Source organism: Ammospiza nelsoni, chromosome 5 (assembly GCF_027579445.1).
Source record: "Ammospiza nelsoni isolate bAmmNel1 chromosome 5, bAmmNel1.pri, whole genome shotgun sequence".
NCBI classification, from domain to species: Eukaryota; Metazoa; Chordata; class Aves; order Passeriformes; family Passerellidae; genus Ammospiza; species Ammospiza nelsoni.
In genome coordinates this window covers 66,980,159-66,999,754 of record NC_080637.1, presented here as the reverse complement: position 1 = coordinate 66,999,754, position 19,596 = coordinate 66,980,159, and the positions used below count along the sequence as shown (strand labels likewise).

Here is a 19,596-nt window from a genome sequence, read left to right as displayed (position 1 = left end):
TCTTTAATAATTCACTAACTCAGGTTGTGTCTTGCATTTTAAAACAGTAAACAATCATGATATCACAGTTCAGTAGTGACCTTGAATCTTCCAGTGACACACCACAGAAAAAATTACTGTCTTTCTGAGCTTTAATTCCAACCATCTAGGAAAAACAAAACGTTTTCCAAACCAAAAGCTTATTCTAGGAAGTTAACAAAAGGCTGAAAATCCAAGTGGTGTCAACAGGGTTACATGCTGCTGCTTTGAATGAAGGTACCATGTCATAAGTGGAAGACATTACCACAAACATTATTGCAAGCTGTCATAACTCCTTTTATGTTTTCAACTCTCACTTCCAGCAACAACATCCAGCCCAATCTGTATCACAAATTGGTACTGATGTTACATGAGGCAGCTGAGCTGATCCAGCACTTTGCTGGATTAGGCTGGTAAATGAAAGACATTTGTCTTTCTTACACAATCTGGACCATATAATTTTCCCCTCTTCTCTTACTCCACTTCTGGTTGCTTGCTGGACTCTTTCCTGAACCAATGCAGCTTTCCAAGCCAACAGAACACCATTCTCTAGTTGCCTTTTTCTGTATAATGTTGTTAGGATGTTGTTAAATGGGCTGAATGAACTCAGCTCATAGAGGAGGTCAGACAAGCAGCATAACCAATCTTGGGGAGCAAGCAAAGAGAATTCCACAGCTGAAAGAGGGAGGTTTTTGTCTTTTGACGACAGAGAGATGTTACATCTTCTCTATCCTTCTCACATCTTTTCACCCCATATGACAGGTACAAAACTAACCTGGACACCTGCTGCTTCAACTCTGCAGGACATATTTTTCCACTAACAGGGAACTTTCCTCTGATTGACAGATTATTGCACCAAAAGCAATGCCTTTAAAAACAACTCTTTTTCTTCCCTTTCCAAAACTGCTGCTATTTATTCGTCAGCTGACTTTGGGAAACTACACAAAGATTTTGCAGTGAGAAACCAAAGTAAATAGCATGTGTAGCAATTAATAATGCAAATCACAGAGTCATGAAACTGTAAAGACACGCTGCATGAATCATGCCCATTCCCTGGCTGGGAATTCAGGGAGTGATTAGAATCATAGTACAGACTGTTTATAGTAGGAAGGAAAAGATGACACCTTTCTCTGCATTCCCCCACACCCACACCACACACATGAGTCACTGAATTAAGGTGCTACTCTACCTGAAAGGTCACTGCTTTCAATCCTGCGCAGATCTGAGTCAGCCCAGAACAACTTGCCCAGCTGGCTGTCAACAGCTAAGGCGATGGGCTTGCTCAAACCACTGAAGAAAAGGACTTCTCGCTCAGTTCCATCCAGTGCTGCTCTCTCAATTTTAGGAGATCTCTCCTGGAGGTTGGTGAAATACATGTATCTGGAACAGGAATGATTAGAGGAAAAAAAAAGTTTAAAAGTTCATTTGATCTTTCCACATTTTTTGCTATAAATCCAAGACATCTTAACAAATATCAAAGTTGTTTTTCATTCTGCCAAACAGAAAACAAGCTGCAGCAAGAAAATAACTTGATTCTCAAAACCCTGGGCCTGAGTTTTCCTACATACCCTTTCTCTGGATTGACCACAATGGCTCTGGGCCTATCCTGATCCCCCTTGAGCACCACTCCCATGGGTCTCCCATCCAGGCGAGTGACATTGATGACGTTGGTGGCCTCGCAGGTCCAGTAGATGTAGCGGCTATAGATGTCAATGCTCAGGTCATAGGGCTGCATATCCAGGTTCTGATTGGGAACTGGACTTGTCACAACAGTGAGGCTCTGCAAAGGAAAGAGAATCAACACACATCTTAATCTAATAGCAATAATTTTATGTGCTATGGATGCACCATTTCTACTGCTCAGAAAAAGGAGAGAGCCAAAATATTAGCATAAAGTAAGGAGAGCCCCAGGTTCTGTTGCCACACCAACACCTTTGATAAGATAGAGGCACTTAGTCCTGATGGTTTGCTGTAATGGCAATCACACAAGCTGACTGCAGCTTGTAAGACTTTGCAAGTTTGACCAATAAGTCCAAATTCAGCTGCTGTATTTCCTCTACTTTTTTGACAACTCAGGAGTTCAGTTTGGATAGACCCAAACCCAGCACATTTAACACTCTACAATAGAAATGTGCCACCACGAATTCCCAAAGCTGCAGCTGAGCAGAGAAAAACAAAGGCAAAGTGAGGCCAGACAGCACTTGAACACTGGCCTCATTCTTCTCCACCATTGCTGCCATCTCAATTGGAGGACATGAGGGTGGTTAATAAATGGAAGGCAGCTCTGCCAAAGATGGAAAGGACATCAGCCAGTGTACAACACCGACTTCAGAGCATTTCCAGCTAACATCTTACTAGTTCAAGGTCTTGCCTTCTACTGGTCTAGACTTCTGGAGCATGCCTTTTTCTTCTTTTTTAATTATTATACTTTTAGAAAGTACCTCATCAACATATTTAATGGATTTTTCTAAAATTCTGAAAAGGATTAATAAATCAGTAAACATGGCCTACATAAACGTTTTGGAAGCCATGGTTATGAAGTGAGCAGCCTCTACCCTCTCATCCCCAAATTAAACTTCACCAGAAAATTTGCCTAACTTTATTTGGCTTGTCACCTCTATGAAATGGTGTGCCTGCAAGTCTTCATTTTTTTATTCTGCTGAAGCTGGCAAAAACATGGTGGCTTTGACTAGTTTTGGGTATTATTTAGATATTCCAAAATTAAAAGCATTGCTAAATTAAGAGTCAAGGCTGAAGGGCATACAGCAGGATCCAACTACTACCACACCCACCACCAGAAACCACACTCTTAAAATTCAACTGAATATGGCACCTCTCTTGTGTTGTGTTGCTCATCTTAGTCTCTCGCTTGCCCCACATTCAAAAAGTCAGGAAGAAAAGATCTATTTTAAAATGCAAAATTGAATAAGCAGTCGCTGGTCACAGTTAACCTCACTAAACTTCACCATTCTACCTTTGGTAGCTATATACCTTCCTTTCTCTTCCTCTCTCTTTTTCCCCAGTTCCTTCTCAACGCATTTTGCTGTGGCCATTCAATAAAGGTACATTGGTTTTTGATTAATACTGCACAAACCACTGGGGTGTTTTTTTGCGTTCTGAGATCAATCCATGAAGCATCACAAAACCCATTTGTAAGGCTGGCTTGTGACAGCAGCCCTGAGGATACCTGGCTGCCATCCTCCTGTGCCTTGCGGATGATGTTCTGCCGCGAGTCGATCCAGTAGAGCTGCTTGTCCAGGGGGTCGTAGTCGATGGCGCGCACGTTGCGCAGGCTGTGGATGGGCAGGATGATGTCCGGGCTCTGCTGCTCGTCTATCACCATGCGGTTGATGGCGTTCTTCTGGCTGAACAACAGGAACGTGGTAGGAGCTGCATGGGTGAAAAAAGAAAAGCGGTTGAAAGGGTCACGTGTGGCAATAACACCGGGCAATAACATTTTTATGTTTAAGAATGACAACTACAATCCATAACCAGACATTTATTTCATTCCCCTTTTCCCCCTTCCTTTGCCAAAACCAAACAAAAAATCAAACATTACAATCCCGCTCTCTGATGAGTACGAAGTCTTTCAAATTAACTTTTTACTATAGATGTCTGTATGTGAAAGTGATAGGCAAAGATCAGATTTTTTAAGTGGCAGGACTAGTGAATGTGAAGACTTCTGTCAAAAGCAGTAACACTGGGCATTTTTATGTTTAAGAATGACAACTACAATCCATAACCAGACATTTATTTCATTCCCCTTTTCCCTCTTCCTTTGCCAAAACCAAACAAAAAAATCAAACGTAACAATCCCAATCTCTGATGAGTACGAAAAGCCTTTCAAATTAACTCTTTTGACTGTAAATGTCTGTATGTGAATTTGATAGGCAAAGATCAGATTTTTTTTTTTTAAGTGGCAGGACTAGTGAATGCAAAGACTTCTATCAAAAGCATCTCAAAGAAGAATGGTCAGATACGCCTCTCAAAGAACTGTCCATTTTCTTTCTAAAGGGGTCTCAGGGAAATGCAGCTCCACTATATTGAACTCTTTATTAGGTGCACTTATACTTGAAGAGGAAGGTAAGAAAAATCCAGCACTCATTCCTTATTTAGATGTTTCAGGGGAAAGAGATTGACAGTGGTTCAGTCCTGTTCCTACAAATCCTTTTTCTGCCTGTACTGGAATGAAACAACTAATTCATAGGAAAATTTCTGAACTGTGTGTGAGGCTGTGTTTTTGGAGAAAAATGCATTTGCTCTTCTCAAAGCTATGTATCTTTACTATTTCTAGGTGGTTATCTGGGAATGACAACCTACAGTGAGAAAAAGGAATCTCATATTCTGCCCTGCAAAAATTTCCTGGACAAATGTTTGTTCTTTGTAATTAGAAATACCATCAAAGAGCAGAAGGTAAGATTTCAACACCCTATACAGCTGTAACTTACAGTAAATACACAAAACATTTAATACATCATTGAGAAAAATTATCTCTGTATTACATAGCTGGGTCAGAAATCAGAGAAGGGAGTGAAAGCATTTTCCTTTTTCAGAGGTTTCTTTTCAATAATGCTCTACCTGAAGCCACTGCTTGTGCAGATGGCACAAGAGCAAATTGCCAGAAATGCAGCTTGAAGCCTCCCTGAAGTTTGTACAATCAATTCTCTACAGCTCAAGCCTGTAGAGAGATTAGCAGTGGGACACTGCATTCCTTTACCAGCCTGTAAAACAGGTAATGCAGCACCTGGGAAAGGGGAGGAAGCAAAAGTCTCCTAGAGAACATCATCACCTTGCTTTGCTTTGTTATTTTAGCATAGGCTTTGAACAGCTATTCTGACTGCTGGGGAAAAAAAAAAAAAAAAGCAGGGAGGAGTTTCCTTGGAAACCAACACTCTCTCCTAACATCCTATAACAATCAGGCCTAATTGCAAGGTATTTCTGCTTTCTGGAAAATCTCTGTTTTCCTTCCAAGCATTTCTCCAATAATTTCAGCTGCCTTCTACTTAACTCTAAACTGTGTAAGAAAGCACAAAAAGAAATAAAGTGAAGATAAGTTTATATGAATTTGTACAGCAGAATAATGGATTTAGAAACATCAGAATTCTTACCAAGAAATTATGATAGAAATGGAAAGGGAAAAATCTTAAGGTAAAACAGTGCAGGTAAACATGTAAGCCCTAAAATTATTTCTACTCTTCCCCAAAGATACCCTCTCACTTTCTAAGACTGCCTGGCTTACAACTTTGAATTGATGGCTCATTATAAAAAGCAACAGCAGAATTTCTCCCCTTGAGACTCCACATCTCTGAAACAGTACCAATTTCAGAAATCCCTTTCCAGTTTTCATCATTCTCCCTCCCAATAGTCACATATTTTAACTGTACTTTTGGCAGCAGGCAAATGGAGTGCATTGAGTATGTCTCCTGTGTAACCCTGCCTTCCAACTTCTTGACACGTGGTAGGTCTGAAGAGATCTCACCAGAGTATAATTAAAAGAACTATGCATGCATGAGCAGGGGATTCTGGAAGGGAGGACCTCTAGACAGGGCCTGGACTAATAATGTTCAGGAGGTACATAAGCAAGTAATACAGGCAAAAGAAAGTTAAAACAATTCATGCTCCAATTATAGTGTCCAAAAAAAGGAATTAAATTATACACAGAGAGGCCTAAATCTCCAATTAGCTACAAATGAGAAGCTGGAAATTTCCCAGGTTTGAATATAGAGGAGGAAAACTCCTAATACCACACAAAGAGCCCTGAACTGTACCATGGGGAAATGGTTCTATTTGCTTACAATATATTTCCTGTATTTTGCTCCTTGCTCTGTTTCCAGGAGCATTTTCACAAGAAAAACATGACCTTTGATTATTCTGCTACTTTTTCTCCACTGCAAGTCAAATTCCTCCACCTAGAAGATCACAGTCCCTATCAGAGAGGTGCCTCTAACTTCACAAACATGTGAAAGTATCAGGGTGCAAGAATCCAGCTGTCATGCAGGGGCCATTGTAATAAAAAAAGGAGACAAGAACTACAGAACATATGGGGAGTAGAAAAGCACAGTTTTTTGAAAAGCATGGTTTTCAAAAAATGCCATGAGGTGGCATTTGTGCAACAATCTGCCCAGCTTTTGGCTTTAAGACAACAGTTGGATGTCTCTACTCATGCATAATGTGGATGAGATACAATCTGTCTCTCTGTACCAGGAATCTCTTCACCCACTGACTAATGTGAATGACACCAGTGGAAATCAGCCATCCAGAGTTGCTGCCAAAATTATGAGAGCTTCACTGCAGCCAGTTATTGAGAGATGGATAAATTATTTGGTTAGAAACTAATTACACACAGCCTGAGGGGCCTTGTGGTTTGTATTCTGCACAACAATAAAGAAAAATGGGGCTTGGCTGCACTGAGATCAGGAACCAGACTGCTGGGGAAGCCATGGAGCCCAACCCATCCTCACTGAGGAAAAACACTTGTAGAGGTCCTGAGAGTGGCCCACCTCAGCATCTCATCAGCCAACACAGCTACTGCAGAATGAAATCCTGACCTCATAAAAGCTGCACAAAGTCTGGAATCCAGACTAAAGTATCACATATCCTTTATGCCGGGCAAGACTAGGAAGATATAAGCAGATAAATAAACAAGCAAGTAAGCACTTGAAGAGGGTCTGACAGAGACACAGAACCAAAACATTTTTGGCTTTTGTGTTTACACAGATGTAGCCAAGCCACTGGAAAAGTTCACTAACAGCCATTCTTCTTATTTAATTAAGATATTGGTATGTTGCAAGATTATTTTCTTGGGGTTTTTTTGCTTTCAACATCCTATGTTGTCTTAAAACTCAGTAAGATATTACTACAGGAAAACTGTAAAACTCTTCTTTCCTCCCAGTACAATGCTGGCATGGGTCACTAAACACATGTGCTCCTGCACTTCCTGTTCATTCCCTATGGCTTTCTGTCAGAACCCAGGAAATTCCTCTGGCTGCCCTGGAGGACTCAAGCCTTGCCCAGGGGGCTCAGAGACCTTGGCACAGAGCCCAAGACCCCTGTGCCTTTGATTTAGCCCTTGGAAAAAACAATTACCAACCTTATATGAAGAATTACAAGCCACGAAAGTTTAAGTAGAATGATAGTGAATTTATCACGGGGCGAAAAATAGATTTTTGGGGTTTTTAGAATGGGGGTTCAGGGGGCAGGCAGAGTGCCTCTTGCTGAGCAGACCTCGGCAGGACAGGAGAAAGAATTTTATAGATAAGATACAATAAACAACCTTGAGACTGAAAAATGAAGAGTTCTGATTCCTTCTTTGACTGCAGGGCTGGGAAAAGAGACTTTCTAACCTGTGACAGTGTTCACAGGGGTTTGAGACTGGGGAAAAGACGAGGATCTGACTCTGTTTCAGAAGGCTTGATTTATTATTTTATGATATATATTACCTTAAAACTATACTAAAAGAATAGAAGAAAAGGTTCTCATCAGAAGGCTAGCTAACAATAGAATAGAAAAGAATGATAACAAAAGTTTCTGTCTCGGACAGAGTCCAAGCTAGCTGACTGTGATTGGCCATTAAATAGAAACAACCACATGAGACCAATCACAGATCCACCTGTTGCATTCCACAGCAGCAGATAATCATTGTTTACATTTTATTCCTGAGGCCTCTCAGCTTCTCAGGAGCAAAAATCCTAAGGAAAGGATTTTCCATAAAAGATGTCTGCGACACTAACCTATCTCAGGGTCACTGTGAGCAGCTAGAGAACCCTATGGCTTACCACTGCAGGTCCTGTTGTCAGAGTTCAAGGAATAGTGAGCTGGGCAGCCGCAGACAAAGCCTCCCACGGGGACAGCCAGGCACAGGTGGGAGCAGTGCCCGTTGCTGGAGGCACACTCGTTCCAGCCCGCCTGCCGGGAGGAGTGGAATACCAGGATGTCCATCACGTAATCCAGGTGGCCCTGGATGATGGTTCGGTTCTGCCCGCTGGTCTTGTTGGCGCGCTCGATGCTGCGGCGGCTCCAGTCTGTCCAGTAAATGTAATCCTGGTACTGGGTCAGGCCAAAGGGGTGAGGCAGATCGTCAGCTATGATCTCACGGTCCAGGCCTGTGTAAAACAGAAGGGACAGAAAATGGGGTTACGTGGGCACAAGCAGTGCACTGCTGAACGCGTCCCTGCCCAGAAAGGTTAGCACGCAATTACTTTAAAGAGTAAATGACAAAGTCATGGACAGCAGTCAAAAGGAATCTCAGCCTATCACAGAAATGTGCCAATTCTGCTTGCCATTCACAGAAAAATGTGCTTTACTGAAGAAAAAATGTCAATGCTGAAAGGTATGAGGGGTCTCAGAAAGATTCTGTCCGTCATGTCACGTCATATCTCATGACGTGATAAACAATCTCCAACCACATTCCAAAGCAGCAAAACACAGGAGAAGCAAATGAGATAGTATTGTTTTCTTTTTCTCTAAGGCTTCTCAGCTTCCCGGGAGAAGAATCCTGGGCAAGGGGATTTTTCAAAAAATATAATGGTAACACCCTCCTTCCCAAACTGACAGGATGCCTCTCAATCTAATGCAGGATGCTGACACTGTATTTCCAGTTGAGCATCTCTTGCACCACACTTTCCCCACTGCTTATAAAAAGAAAATTGATATGAACTTAATGAAATACTCCATTGCATTATGAGAAAAATTAAATGTACAAGGCTAAAATAACTTGTCTATGGAATGTCACAACATTCCAGAGCAGCCAGAAAGTCAGGACAGGGAACAGCTAATTGTGTATACCATGGAAATGTTAAGAGATCTTAAGGAGCAAGAAATGGCAGGGGGAAATTATTTCAACTCTGTTTTATTAACTACTTCATTACCATAGTACCTCCTGCTGTGTGCTCACACAAAATGAACAGGAGATTATGAAGCACAAAGTCATTCCCTCTTTGCACACAGAAGTCAAGGATGCACAGCCCCACACTCTGCTGTCACCAGCCACAGGCACAGGGAAAAAGAGGCTCTAATACTGTTTCCAATCCCACATTTCAGAGGGAAACATGCAGCAGGCCTCCACAGCACACCAAAATATATGAGAAGCTAAAGAAAAGCTTTTCTGTCACACATAATTCCCATATTGCATTTTCCTGTTTTGATCTTTTTCTAGCTTTGTTCCACTACTGCAAGCATACTGTTTAAAGTAGACTAACTCCTTTAGCATTAAATACTGGCTAATTAATAATGCTTAAATATTGGCTATTGTTAATGCAGTTCACTCCTGTGGGTGCTCAGAAGTTAAAACTAGGTACTGTGCAAATCTGAGAGGGCCTAGGTCCTCCACACAGTACTCGGAACAGTTAAAGAACAAAATATTCCCCCACCATTTAGCTGCAATTACCAGTTTATAAAATCATCACAGACTCCAGCACAAGAGAACTCTCATGCTGATAAGCACTAGCCAGGAAAAGGTCCTCAACATGCAGGATACAGGGGGAGAAAATGTCTGAGGATACTAACAAAGATATAAAACCAAATTGTATTAAATTTCATGCTGAATAAGATGTTATCTTCTTTTTCTTTTTACCTTTGTTAAGTATTTTCTAGTGCTCTTGAGAGTAGCATAACAAGACTCTCCAAAACACTGCAAGATGACATCTTTGTCCTACATACAACTGGAATTATGTACACCTTGTGTAATTTTAACTGTCTGAGATACCCAATCACAAGAAAATCGAGGCCTTGCTAACCACAGTGTCGCATGAACATGAATTATAGAAGCAAACATTAAAGGCGTGTGAGGTTGGGAAATTTTATTTCTGTCTGATGATGTGTATCTTTGCATTATTTAAGCCACAATTTGCCACAAGGGAGCTGCAAAAAAGCAGCATGGCCCTGAGGATGCTGCCCAGGGCTCTGGGGCTCACCTAACATGTTGGAGGACTCGATCAGGTTGGTGTCCAGGTCGGTCCAGTACAGGCGCCTCTTGGCGTAGTCGATGGTCAGGCCGTTGGCGCGTCCCACGTTTGGGACCAGCGTGGTCCTCTCACTGCCATCCATGGCAGCCCTGTCAATCTTGGGCTTGCCACCCCACTCAGTCCAGTACATGAACCTGGTTAGGACAAAAGAAAGAAAAATAATTGCATTCAATCCAAGAGAACTCAAGAGGAAAACCAAAACAAAAATCCTTAGAAAGCATAAGAGAAAAAGAAGAGCTGTAAATTCAAGCATTGTGCTAAATTAGGTTGGTTTTTTTTCCAAAGTGTGGTCAAGGTTCCTCAAAATGTTTCCAAGATTATTTTTTCCCACTTGGACCTGGATCTTCACCAGCAAGTTCTGTGTGACAACACTTTGCTAGTAACTAATCTGTGTATGTCATTTAAGAGGCAGAGGCTGGCAGGCAGGCACCTTCATTTATACCTGGTTATTTAGCAGGGTGTTTTTGCAGAGCACTTATCTTCTGTTTCTAGTCAGTTGTCTCTCAAATGAAGGAACACAAAAAGGTAGATCTGCAGGGCACTTTTGTTAAAAGGTGCCACCACTCATGTCCACACAACTAAGTCATCACATGTACACAAGTGACTTACATCTCAGCCAAAACACACAAATCTGTGTGCAATTTCCACTAGAGCAAAAATACAATTATTACATACTCAAATACCAGCTTATGCCTCATCTGGAAGAAGGACAGACTTGCACATGTCTACATTTTCTTTAGGCACTGCACAGTAGAGTAGGATGTATATTTGTATATTATATACTTGATGGCTAGTTAGTCACTTCTTCCAAAATATGAGGCTGATACCATTCCAAAATGAAAGTGAGAAGCAGCTATCCAATATTTATACCTTTGAGTTTTAATAACTCTAATAACAACGCCCTGTGAAGCCTTTTAGTTCCAACCAACTGCACAATAGGAAAGGTTGCCTCAGACACTGATGATCAATGGGGAGAAGTTCACTGAACACCAGGAATACATGCAAACTTTTCTTAAAATTTTTGCAAGTACTTTGGCTATAAATTTTGCAAGTTGGACACAGCATGGAGCCAAGTGTTAGAATTGCCCCCAGGGCAGCAATGCCTTTAAAACTTCCATTTAAAGTACAACTATACTGTATATTTATATAAGTATACATAATATATAAGTATAGATAATCTATAAGTATACAGCTATACTATTGCTGTAAGGAAAAATGGGCATTCTGACCCAAGTAATTTTTTTTCTGATCTGTGGTGAAGAGACAAAACACTGAATGATGATAATCCTTGGGAAAAACCTACTTCCAGTATAAAACCAGAATCATCCAGAGCAGCCTTTTGTTACAAATGAGTAACTGGATCTAAGAATCTGATGTGGAATTCTCATCCAGGCAACCCCTGGCACATCAGAGCTGAATCCAATCTAAGATCCCACTGGAGGTGACCATTGCCACCACCTTGTTGAAATAAAGGAGAAAGAATGTGTTTCAAGTTCTCTGTGTTGCTGTAGCTCTCACAGTGTGACTGGGAACTGTGATAATGTCATAACCCTTGTAAATGAAGTTCCTTCATTTGGAAAAGAATGCAATATTGGTATAACCTCAAAAAAATTTTGCACTAATTAGTTATTGTCAAGTGAGGATTTCAGGGTAGAAGAACTATTTCAGAAGCTGAACAGTTAGCTTGAGTTGCCCCATTCCTTCCTCCCTCTCCTTGTTTATTGCCCTACTTTTGCTATCACACTTCAATCCAAGTGAGAAATTTCTTCTCAGAAAATCTTTCATTTGGGGCATAGGTGAATACAATTGCTTCCATTCCTTCTCTGTCCTTCTTCCTTTGTCTGTACAAACGAAAAGGTTTCCTCATCTGAAGAAATAAATACCTTCCTTATGCTCAGACCATAAACTTTGCTCTCCCACCCTCAAATTAAATCATTTAATACCTTCATTGGACCCTAACTTGTGCTAAAAAGAATCCTAATTTCTAAAATGATAAATATATTCCTTTCAATGCTATAGTCCTTTTCTGATTAATGAATTCCATAAACCTAAAACTACTTTGATTCTGTGGTTAATTAAAAAGCTAAATATAAATCCCTTTCTAATGAGCTGCTCTGATTTTTTTTTTTTTTTTTAGTGTTTTTAATGATTATTCAGGACATTAAGAGTGTATTTCTCTAAATTACCAGGTTGTATTCCCCAGCTCAGTTCTCTCAGGGTTTACAGGCAGCGCTTCACTACCATGCCCTAGAGGAAGCATGGCAATGCTGTTTTTCTCTGTTCACAAACACAGAATTAAACCAGCGAGTTACCCCTCGGCAGGGTCGAGTGCCAGCGCCCGGGGGCTGTCGAGATCCTTCCAGACGAGCACCTGGCGGTGCTGCCCGTCCAGCTTGGACACCTCGATCCTGTTGGTGCCAGTGTCAGCCCAGTACAAGTTCTTCCCCAGCCAGTCCACGGCCATGCCCTCGGGGTAATCCAGGCCAAACTCCACCACGTGCTCCAGCGCGCTGCCGTTCATGAACGCTCTGCTGATGGTCTGCGGGGATGCAAAGATACACAGGCAAATTAGAGAACGAACCAGTCTGTCACTGTTTTCTTTGTTGGATTTTAAACACTTTCAGATTTTAGACATCTCATAGGAAAGAGGATCTTACAATATGCTACTTATTTGCAAAGCAAACAATGCTGCTAGTCAGAAGTAATGATTTACTGCGCTCTGTGAATGTATTCTGTCTCAATTACAATAGCATTTCACTGGGGAAATAAATGGGATAACTAGTCTGCTTGAATTAAGCATCTACATGACAAAGTGACCTTAATAACTCAGTGCCAACTTCGAGGGGGAAATATTTTGGCTCTCCCAGGACTATAAAAAAGCATCAATGTTATAGCACGGAACACTATTTAAAGCAGCCTAATGAAACAAAAGTGCAGGAAAGAACAGCAAATAGAAGAAAACAACCAAACAACTGATGAGCTCAGTAGCTTCAGTACTGATGGCTAAATTTAATTTCACTAAACACAATCTTTTCCTGGACTTTTATTCAAAAGACTTTTTTAAACTCTGTTCTCAGGATCAGCCTGTGATAGCAGATACAGCCAGAATTCCATTTTAATAATATATTAGAGTTTAGGCATTCCCTGATAAGCCTGAAAATGTTAGAATAGTACAGAATTCTTTTGGCAAACATGGGCTACCTTTCCATGTCCTCAATATTTTTATCTGCACGCACTCCTCATGCTCACAACCAATCTGAAGTTAACAAATCCCTGATTTTGGTTTACGTCCTAGTTTGAACACAACATGCTAATTATGCCAGTTTGTGACAGCAGGGCAGTTTACAGATCAGTCATCATGTGTATCACTTATGCAGCTCAAAAGAATATCATGCTTAGGTAGTTCAGCCAAGTCACCTCTTGCAGACTCATTTAAACTCCGTGTTTTTAACTACTATGATTCTCCAATTGCAAAAGTCCGTAAGTTATTGTTGGCACATGTCTCAAGTCAGTTGCAGAAAATGTAATTTAAAACAAAACTCTTACATATCCCTTGAATTTTGTAAACCCCATTAATCAACCTACTCTTAAAGACCTCAAGGAGTGTAACAGCCAGCCAACATGGGCTGAATCTCTACCTTCAGTGAAATGTCAGTCCAGTAAATGCGATTGTCTGTCACATCAAAATCCAGAGCAGAAGCCTCCTTGACTCCGGTGAGCGGGATAGCAACGTTGTTATTGTTGGTTTCGAGGGAGATGCGCCTGATGTCTGCTCTCCTGGAGAAGAGCAGGAAAGCTTCTGGCACAATGCAGGTCCTCATGTCACTGATGAGCTCCAGGCCGATGGGGCAGGCGCAGCGGAGCCCTTGGGGTCGGTACAGGCACAGGTGGCTGCAGCCCCCGTTGTCCTCTGCACAGGGGTTGGTACCTAAGCAGGCAGAGAGGAAAAGCAACCATTGCAAACTGCCTGCAGGTGAAAGGTGAACTAGTCCTCACATGCATCAGCCACACTATGAGTCCTCCAAGCAAACATGTAGTTTTTCTCCTTGTATTCTCTGATCAAATTATTTTTCATTGATTTCCTGTAATTTTTTAGACAGACCTTACTCACCTCTCCTCATGCCAAGAAACAAACCCAGCACTAGGGAAAGGGATCTGGGCTTCAGCAGCTACTGATGATCCCAATTCACAGCACAAACACTGAATACATGGTAGGTGTATGTTCTGCTGCCTTTTACAGTATACTGGTCCTGCCACATACCCCCTTGCATTCCTGCAGGTAAAAAACTTGCAGAGCTATTTTCACATGCATTCAATGGCCTCTCCAGGATGCAAGTGAAGCAGCTCTTTGCAGTACTCACTTATGTACCTGCACATGCTGGAAATTGAACTAAGAGAGGCTTGGCACTAAGGAGTTCAATTGGCCAAAGAGTTGCAAAGAGGGCTCCATTCAAAACACGGTACCTTGGGGCATCAGCCACACAAAGATATGTATCAACTACATTTTACTCCTTTCCTGCAGTACAATCCAGACACAACAGCAAGAAGCTGCAAGCCTTATCCATATAGCAGGATACTCAGGTACTGTGATGAGTTCTGTGATGCTACAATTATACTGCTACCAGTGCTTGGATAGCCTAGGATAGGCAATTTAAGGCTAGATACTGCTTTTTTACACCACAAGCACTACAGGGCAGAAAGTATGTCTAGGTTTTTTTAAAGATAATTTTCTAATATTAACATAAAAACTATTGAACAGACTAAAACTGACTCATTCTTAGCTTTTGCATACTGGGAACACATGTTCAGCTTGATATTCTTCCAAGCTACAGAACTGAAGCTCCTCACAGAAGACCCAACCTATTGTATTTGCTGGGAAATGTCCCAACAAAGGCAGGAATGATGGATCTGACTCCATGTTCTCAGAAGGCTAATTTATTATTTTATGATACTATATTATATTAAAGAATACTATACTATACTAAAGAATGCAGAAAGGATACTTATTAAATGCTAGAAAGCTAATAATGAAAACTCCTGACTCTTTCCAGAGTCCTGACACAGCTTGGCCCCGATTGGCCAATGAGTCAAACAACTCACACCAGAATCCAATGAAACAATCACCTATGTTTTGTGAAACAGATATATTCTAGATGAGCAAAACACAGGAGAAGCAAATTAGATAAGAATTGTTTTCTTTTTCTCTGAGGCTTCTCAGCTGGGCAAAGGGATTTTTTCAGAGAATGCGAATGCTACACTAACCCACCCACTCTATCAAGCTGCAGCCTGCATTGCCACGGGACTGAATTCTGCCCATTTCTAAAACTCTGCAGTACAGCAGTGCTGACATTTTCCATCCCATTGTCCCTTGGGTGATTAGCAGCCCACTCACCGATGACCTGGTGGACATTGGTGGCTTTCAGGCCCATCAGGTCGGGCAGCTGATCGATGATGATCTCCCTCTCTGCCGTGCACTTGTGCACGCGCTCAATGCTGCGCCTCTGCCAGTCTGTCCAGTAAATGTAGTCTCCCAGCAGAGTGAATCCAAAGATATGAGGCAGCTTGTCCTCCACCAGGACTCTCCTGCCAGTTCCATCAGCATTCATGACCTAGGAATATAGACAAACTTTTTAGATTTATAGAATAAACTTGCCACTATTTGGAAGATGAACAAACTAGCTGCTTCATGCTCAGACTTCAAATTAAAAAATAATCTCCTATGCATTATAGTGTCATCAATGTTACACAGCACCCTAATAAAAAAGAAGAGACTCTTTATTAACAGGTACTTACTCTAAAAGCCTTATTTAGAAGGTTAGTCTTGTAACCAGATCTTAGTGTGGAATTATGACACAACACTCGTTACCTTTGCTTTAGGAATTATTATTATGTAATAATAGCTACTTCTGTTATGACTCTCATTTCTGACATGAGTTTTGGTTCAGTTTTAAAGAGGAGTCACTGTGTTTTACACAAATGAAGACAAATTTATGGCCAAGGAGTTCTGGCTTAGCATCTTCTAGTCCACAGTCCTCCCAAGTGAGCTCTGCCCATATTACAGAGAGCATTGAGAGGAGATCCCACACAAATACTGGGAGGCAAACACTGAAGAAGATCCACAGAGTATATTTATATTCCCCAGTATATTTCTATTCCCCAGTCTGAATAAGGAACCAGTTTTACATTCTTCAAAATTAAGTACAGTAATTTTTTTTTACTACAAGGAACAGCTGTGGTCTGTAAATAATTGCATGCCTTTGATCGAGACACTTGAATTTACTATGTCATTTTTCTCTACAGCTAAAAAGGAGTAATACCTAACTTCCTCAGTGAGGCACTGAAAGGATTAATTAAACATATGTATGCATGTTCAAGTGATGGAGTGCCTTATGAATGCCAAGTATTATTATAAAATGTACCATACTGACAGGGGTAAAGAGTCCCATGTTTTAGGACAAGCTTAAAAATGGTTCAGTGCTGCAATTTTTCAGGAAAAAAAATTCTTCTGAAATATTTCTACTTGTTTCAAGGCCATAGCTTAAGTTTACAGTATGTATACCACTCTTCCAAAACCAGGAAAAAACCTCCAACCAACCTCACTATAAAAACTTTCAGAAAATGTGATTGATAAAATCCAAGGTAGCATGACAATCTCTGAAACATTAAAGCATCCTTCCCACCACCCAAGTATGTTCTAAGTGAATGACTGAAAAGGGGTAGTTTATTAAACCATTGTTTTCAAATCTCTCTCACTTATGGAACTGAGATAACCACAACCAAATCTATATGGCTTCCCATCTTTCCCATGGCTCAAACCCAAAGATTTATGCAATGACAACCTTCAGGATCAACTGGTTTAGTACCTCAAACTAGACTGATGATAGCTGGTGGCCAAAATATCTTCCCAGATCACAAGAAACGTAAAGGCTAGTTTGGAGCAACTCCTACTCAGACACATATGAGAAGAGAGGAAAGGAATAGAGAAATTAAACTGAAACACACACCTTTCCCAGGACACAGTATAATAAAATATGTGTAAATTCCCTTTAAAAAGTGGAAGAAATGCTATAATCTTAACAATAATTCAATTTCTCCTTAAAACTATACCTTGTCAAACTTCCCAACATTTTGGCACTTACTCTCAGTATATTAAAACAGGAACTGCATCTTTATGTGCACATTTCCCTAAAGGGACACTGCATATTTGCTGGATTGTAGGAATAAGCTCCATATTTACATTTGAAGAAAGGTCATCATTACTTGATGGAATTAGCTTATCAACACACTTCAGTCCAGCAGAATATACAGCATGCTCCTACAAATGCTCTAATGTCTCAAAAATAGATGACTTGTCTGTGGTGACTTGTTCCCCCTCCCCCTTAAACTACAGAGATAAGCCATTTGTTTGCAACTAATTAATACATGGCAATTAGTGCTTGCTGAGCAGACCAAGAAGATCCACAGAATGGAAGGATGTTGAAAAGTGAACCAACTAAAACCACACAGTAATAAGCAATAAAACATCACCATCACAAAGTAGCATTTTTTTAAATTACATTTTTTTTGCCTTGTATTTATAAAAGAAAGAAAATTATTTAAGGGAGTGCTTAACTACTGACAAAGAAAATTAAGTTGGAAAGTGTGGGGTGTGAGATGAACTTTCTTTGGCAAACTTTAAGAGTTGTTCAAATAAGCTTCCCCCTATACTGAAATGAGTCAGGAAAAGAGAAGGTACTTAAGGATTAAATATCTGCTTTTAATTAATTTTTGGTTTGACACAAAGGCTATTTTGAAAGACAGCTTTACACCTCCTAGACAAAACAAGCACCTTTCTGTAAAAGTATTTACATATATCTGCCACTCTGCTCCTGCTGCAATCTTACCTGATATAGACATACACACACACATATATGGTAGCAGCCATATATGTGTGTGTGTGTGTATATATATATATATATATATAGATATATTTCAAACATATATATATAAAAAATTTTTTTCCATGGCACCATGTTGTCTGCACTGACTTTGGCTGCCTGTTAGGTGACTTCAATAGAATTACATCCATTGGCTACAGAATCAAAGAGTCTGGTGTAAGGCAGAAGGGAAGTGGCAAGGGATGTAGGGGTGATACATACAAGAAGAATAAAGCAAAGAGGAACAATCACCTAACAACCAGTTTCAATGGATTTCAGCATCACCTTTTCACATACTCAAACTCAGACAACAACCAAGTCCCAGGCTATAATCTTTGCTGGATTCTTCCCCCTTCCCCAGCTCCACATGGATGAGGCTCCTCACAGTGAAGCTCCACAGAATCCCCCACACAATAAACCCACCTTCAGCTGCTATGAGGCAGTGTCTCCAGAGCTTTATGCTGCTTTTAACCACAATGTGGTGTGAGTTTTACATTCTGAGGCCATTCTGAATACTGCAAATCACACTGAGAATATAGGCTACAACAGGAAACAGATGTGGTGTAACCACAAACACCACCTTTACTGAAAGAGCGAGTAGTTCCATGAAAAAAACCTCTAAAAGTGCAAAAATTAAATGGCCTCAGACAAAATACCAGATATCCTGCTTGAAGAATAAGGGCTTTGTTTATCCTACAACAATAATGAATGCCAACCTATAGCCTCATGAACACACAGCTTATTCAAAGTAAGTGAATTACTGCTGAGAATGTAGTCACATTTTAAAATGCTGTACTTAGTGATCAGCAGAAACAATAAAATAACAACTTTGAAGCACTACTTCTAATTTAAAGTTACAGTCTGGAATGAACAGTGACATATTCTAAGGGTCTTTCTTGTTAGAAAGATACCTTGCATTCAATTCACTTCTAAGTAGCAGTAATCACCGGGATAAATAGGCTAATGCAGTGAATTTACCTTTCTGATAATCTGGGATTTGAATATATGGCAGTTTAAACTTGTCACTTGACTGCTTTAGGTCTAGAGTTTCATCATGAAATCTATCTCATTTATGAAAATCATGTTCAGCTCTGCATAGAGCCTGTGCTGGGGCCCTGGCAGCACTGCAGACCAGCAGTCCCCTCAGGGGCAGTGCACCAAGGGCAGGAGACACTGAGCAGATGTGACAGGTTTATGTGCACTGCACTGAGGAGATGCCATCACAGAAAGGGTCTGTCCCTACCAGGGATGCTGAGCTCAGTACCAAACTAAGAGCTCAGTCCTACAAGGTGTCAAGACTGAGATGAAGGTGACAGACTGCAGACTTAAGATCTTTCATCTTAACTCATAAGCACAGCTGAATGTTCAGTACAGAACCACAAAATCATAGACCAGTCCAGGTTGGAAGAACCCCTGAAAGATCATCTGGTCCATTTTTTTGTGGGAAAGAAGCCTAGATAAGATTATCCAGCATCCTGTCCAGTTACATCTTAAAAACTTCTAGTAAGGGACTCCACTACATGCCTCAGTAAACTATTTCTTTCTTATATTAAAATGAAACCTCCCTCAAGGCACCTTGTACCAGTTGTGCCTGTCCTCTCCAAGGTGGCACCATCCATGTACCAGGAGAGCCTCCCTCCTCCTCCGTGAGCACTGGATAAATGTGAGCCTTCTCTTCCTCATGGAGAAAAGACCAAACC

The 19,596-nt window shown here is 40.8% G+C and overlaps 1 protein-coding gene across 1 annotated transcript in view; it reads right to left on the bottom strand.

Moving 5' to 3' along the window:
- LRP6 (LDL receptor related protein 6) overlaps positions 1 to 19,596 on the bottom strand; it is a 116,528-nt gene that overhangs the window by 20,396 nt on the left and 76,536 nt on the right. The window contains exons 8-15 of the mRNA XM_059471981.1: positions 15,373 to 15,589; positions 13,619 to 13,908; positions 12,293 to 12,519; positions 9,930 to 10,114; positions 7,794 to 8,120; positions 3,206 to 3,408; positions 1,587 to 1,798; positions 1,208 to 1,398 (exon numbers count right to left, since the gene is read on the bottom strand). Coding sequence (XP_059327964.1) covers positions 1,208 to 1,398; positions 1,587 to 1,798; positions 3,206 to 3,408; positions 7,794 to 8,120; positions 9,930 to 10,114; positions 12,293 to 12,519; positions 13,619 to 13,908; positions 15,373 to 15,589 — 1,852 coding nt within the window. The remainder of the gene's footprint in view (positions 1 to 1,207; positions 1,399 to 1,586; positions 1,799 to 3,205; positions 3,409 to 7,793; positions 8,121 to 9,929; positions 10,115 to 12,292; positions 12,520 to 13,618; positions 13,909 to 15,372; positions 15,590 to 19,596) is intronic.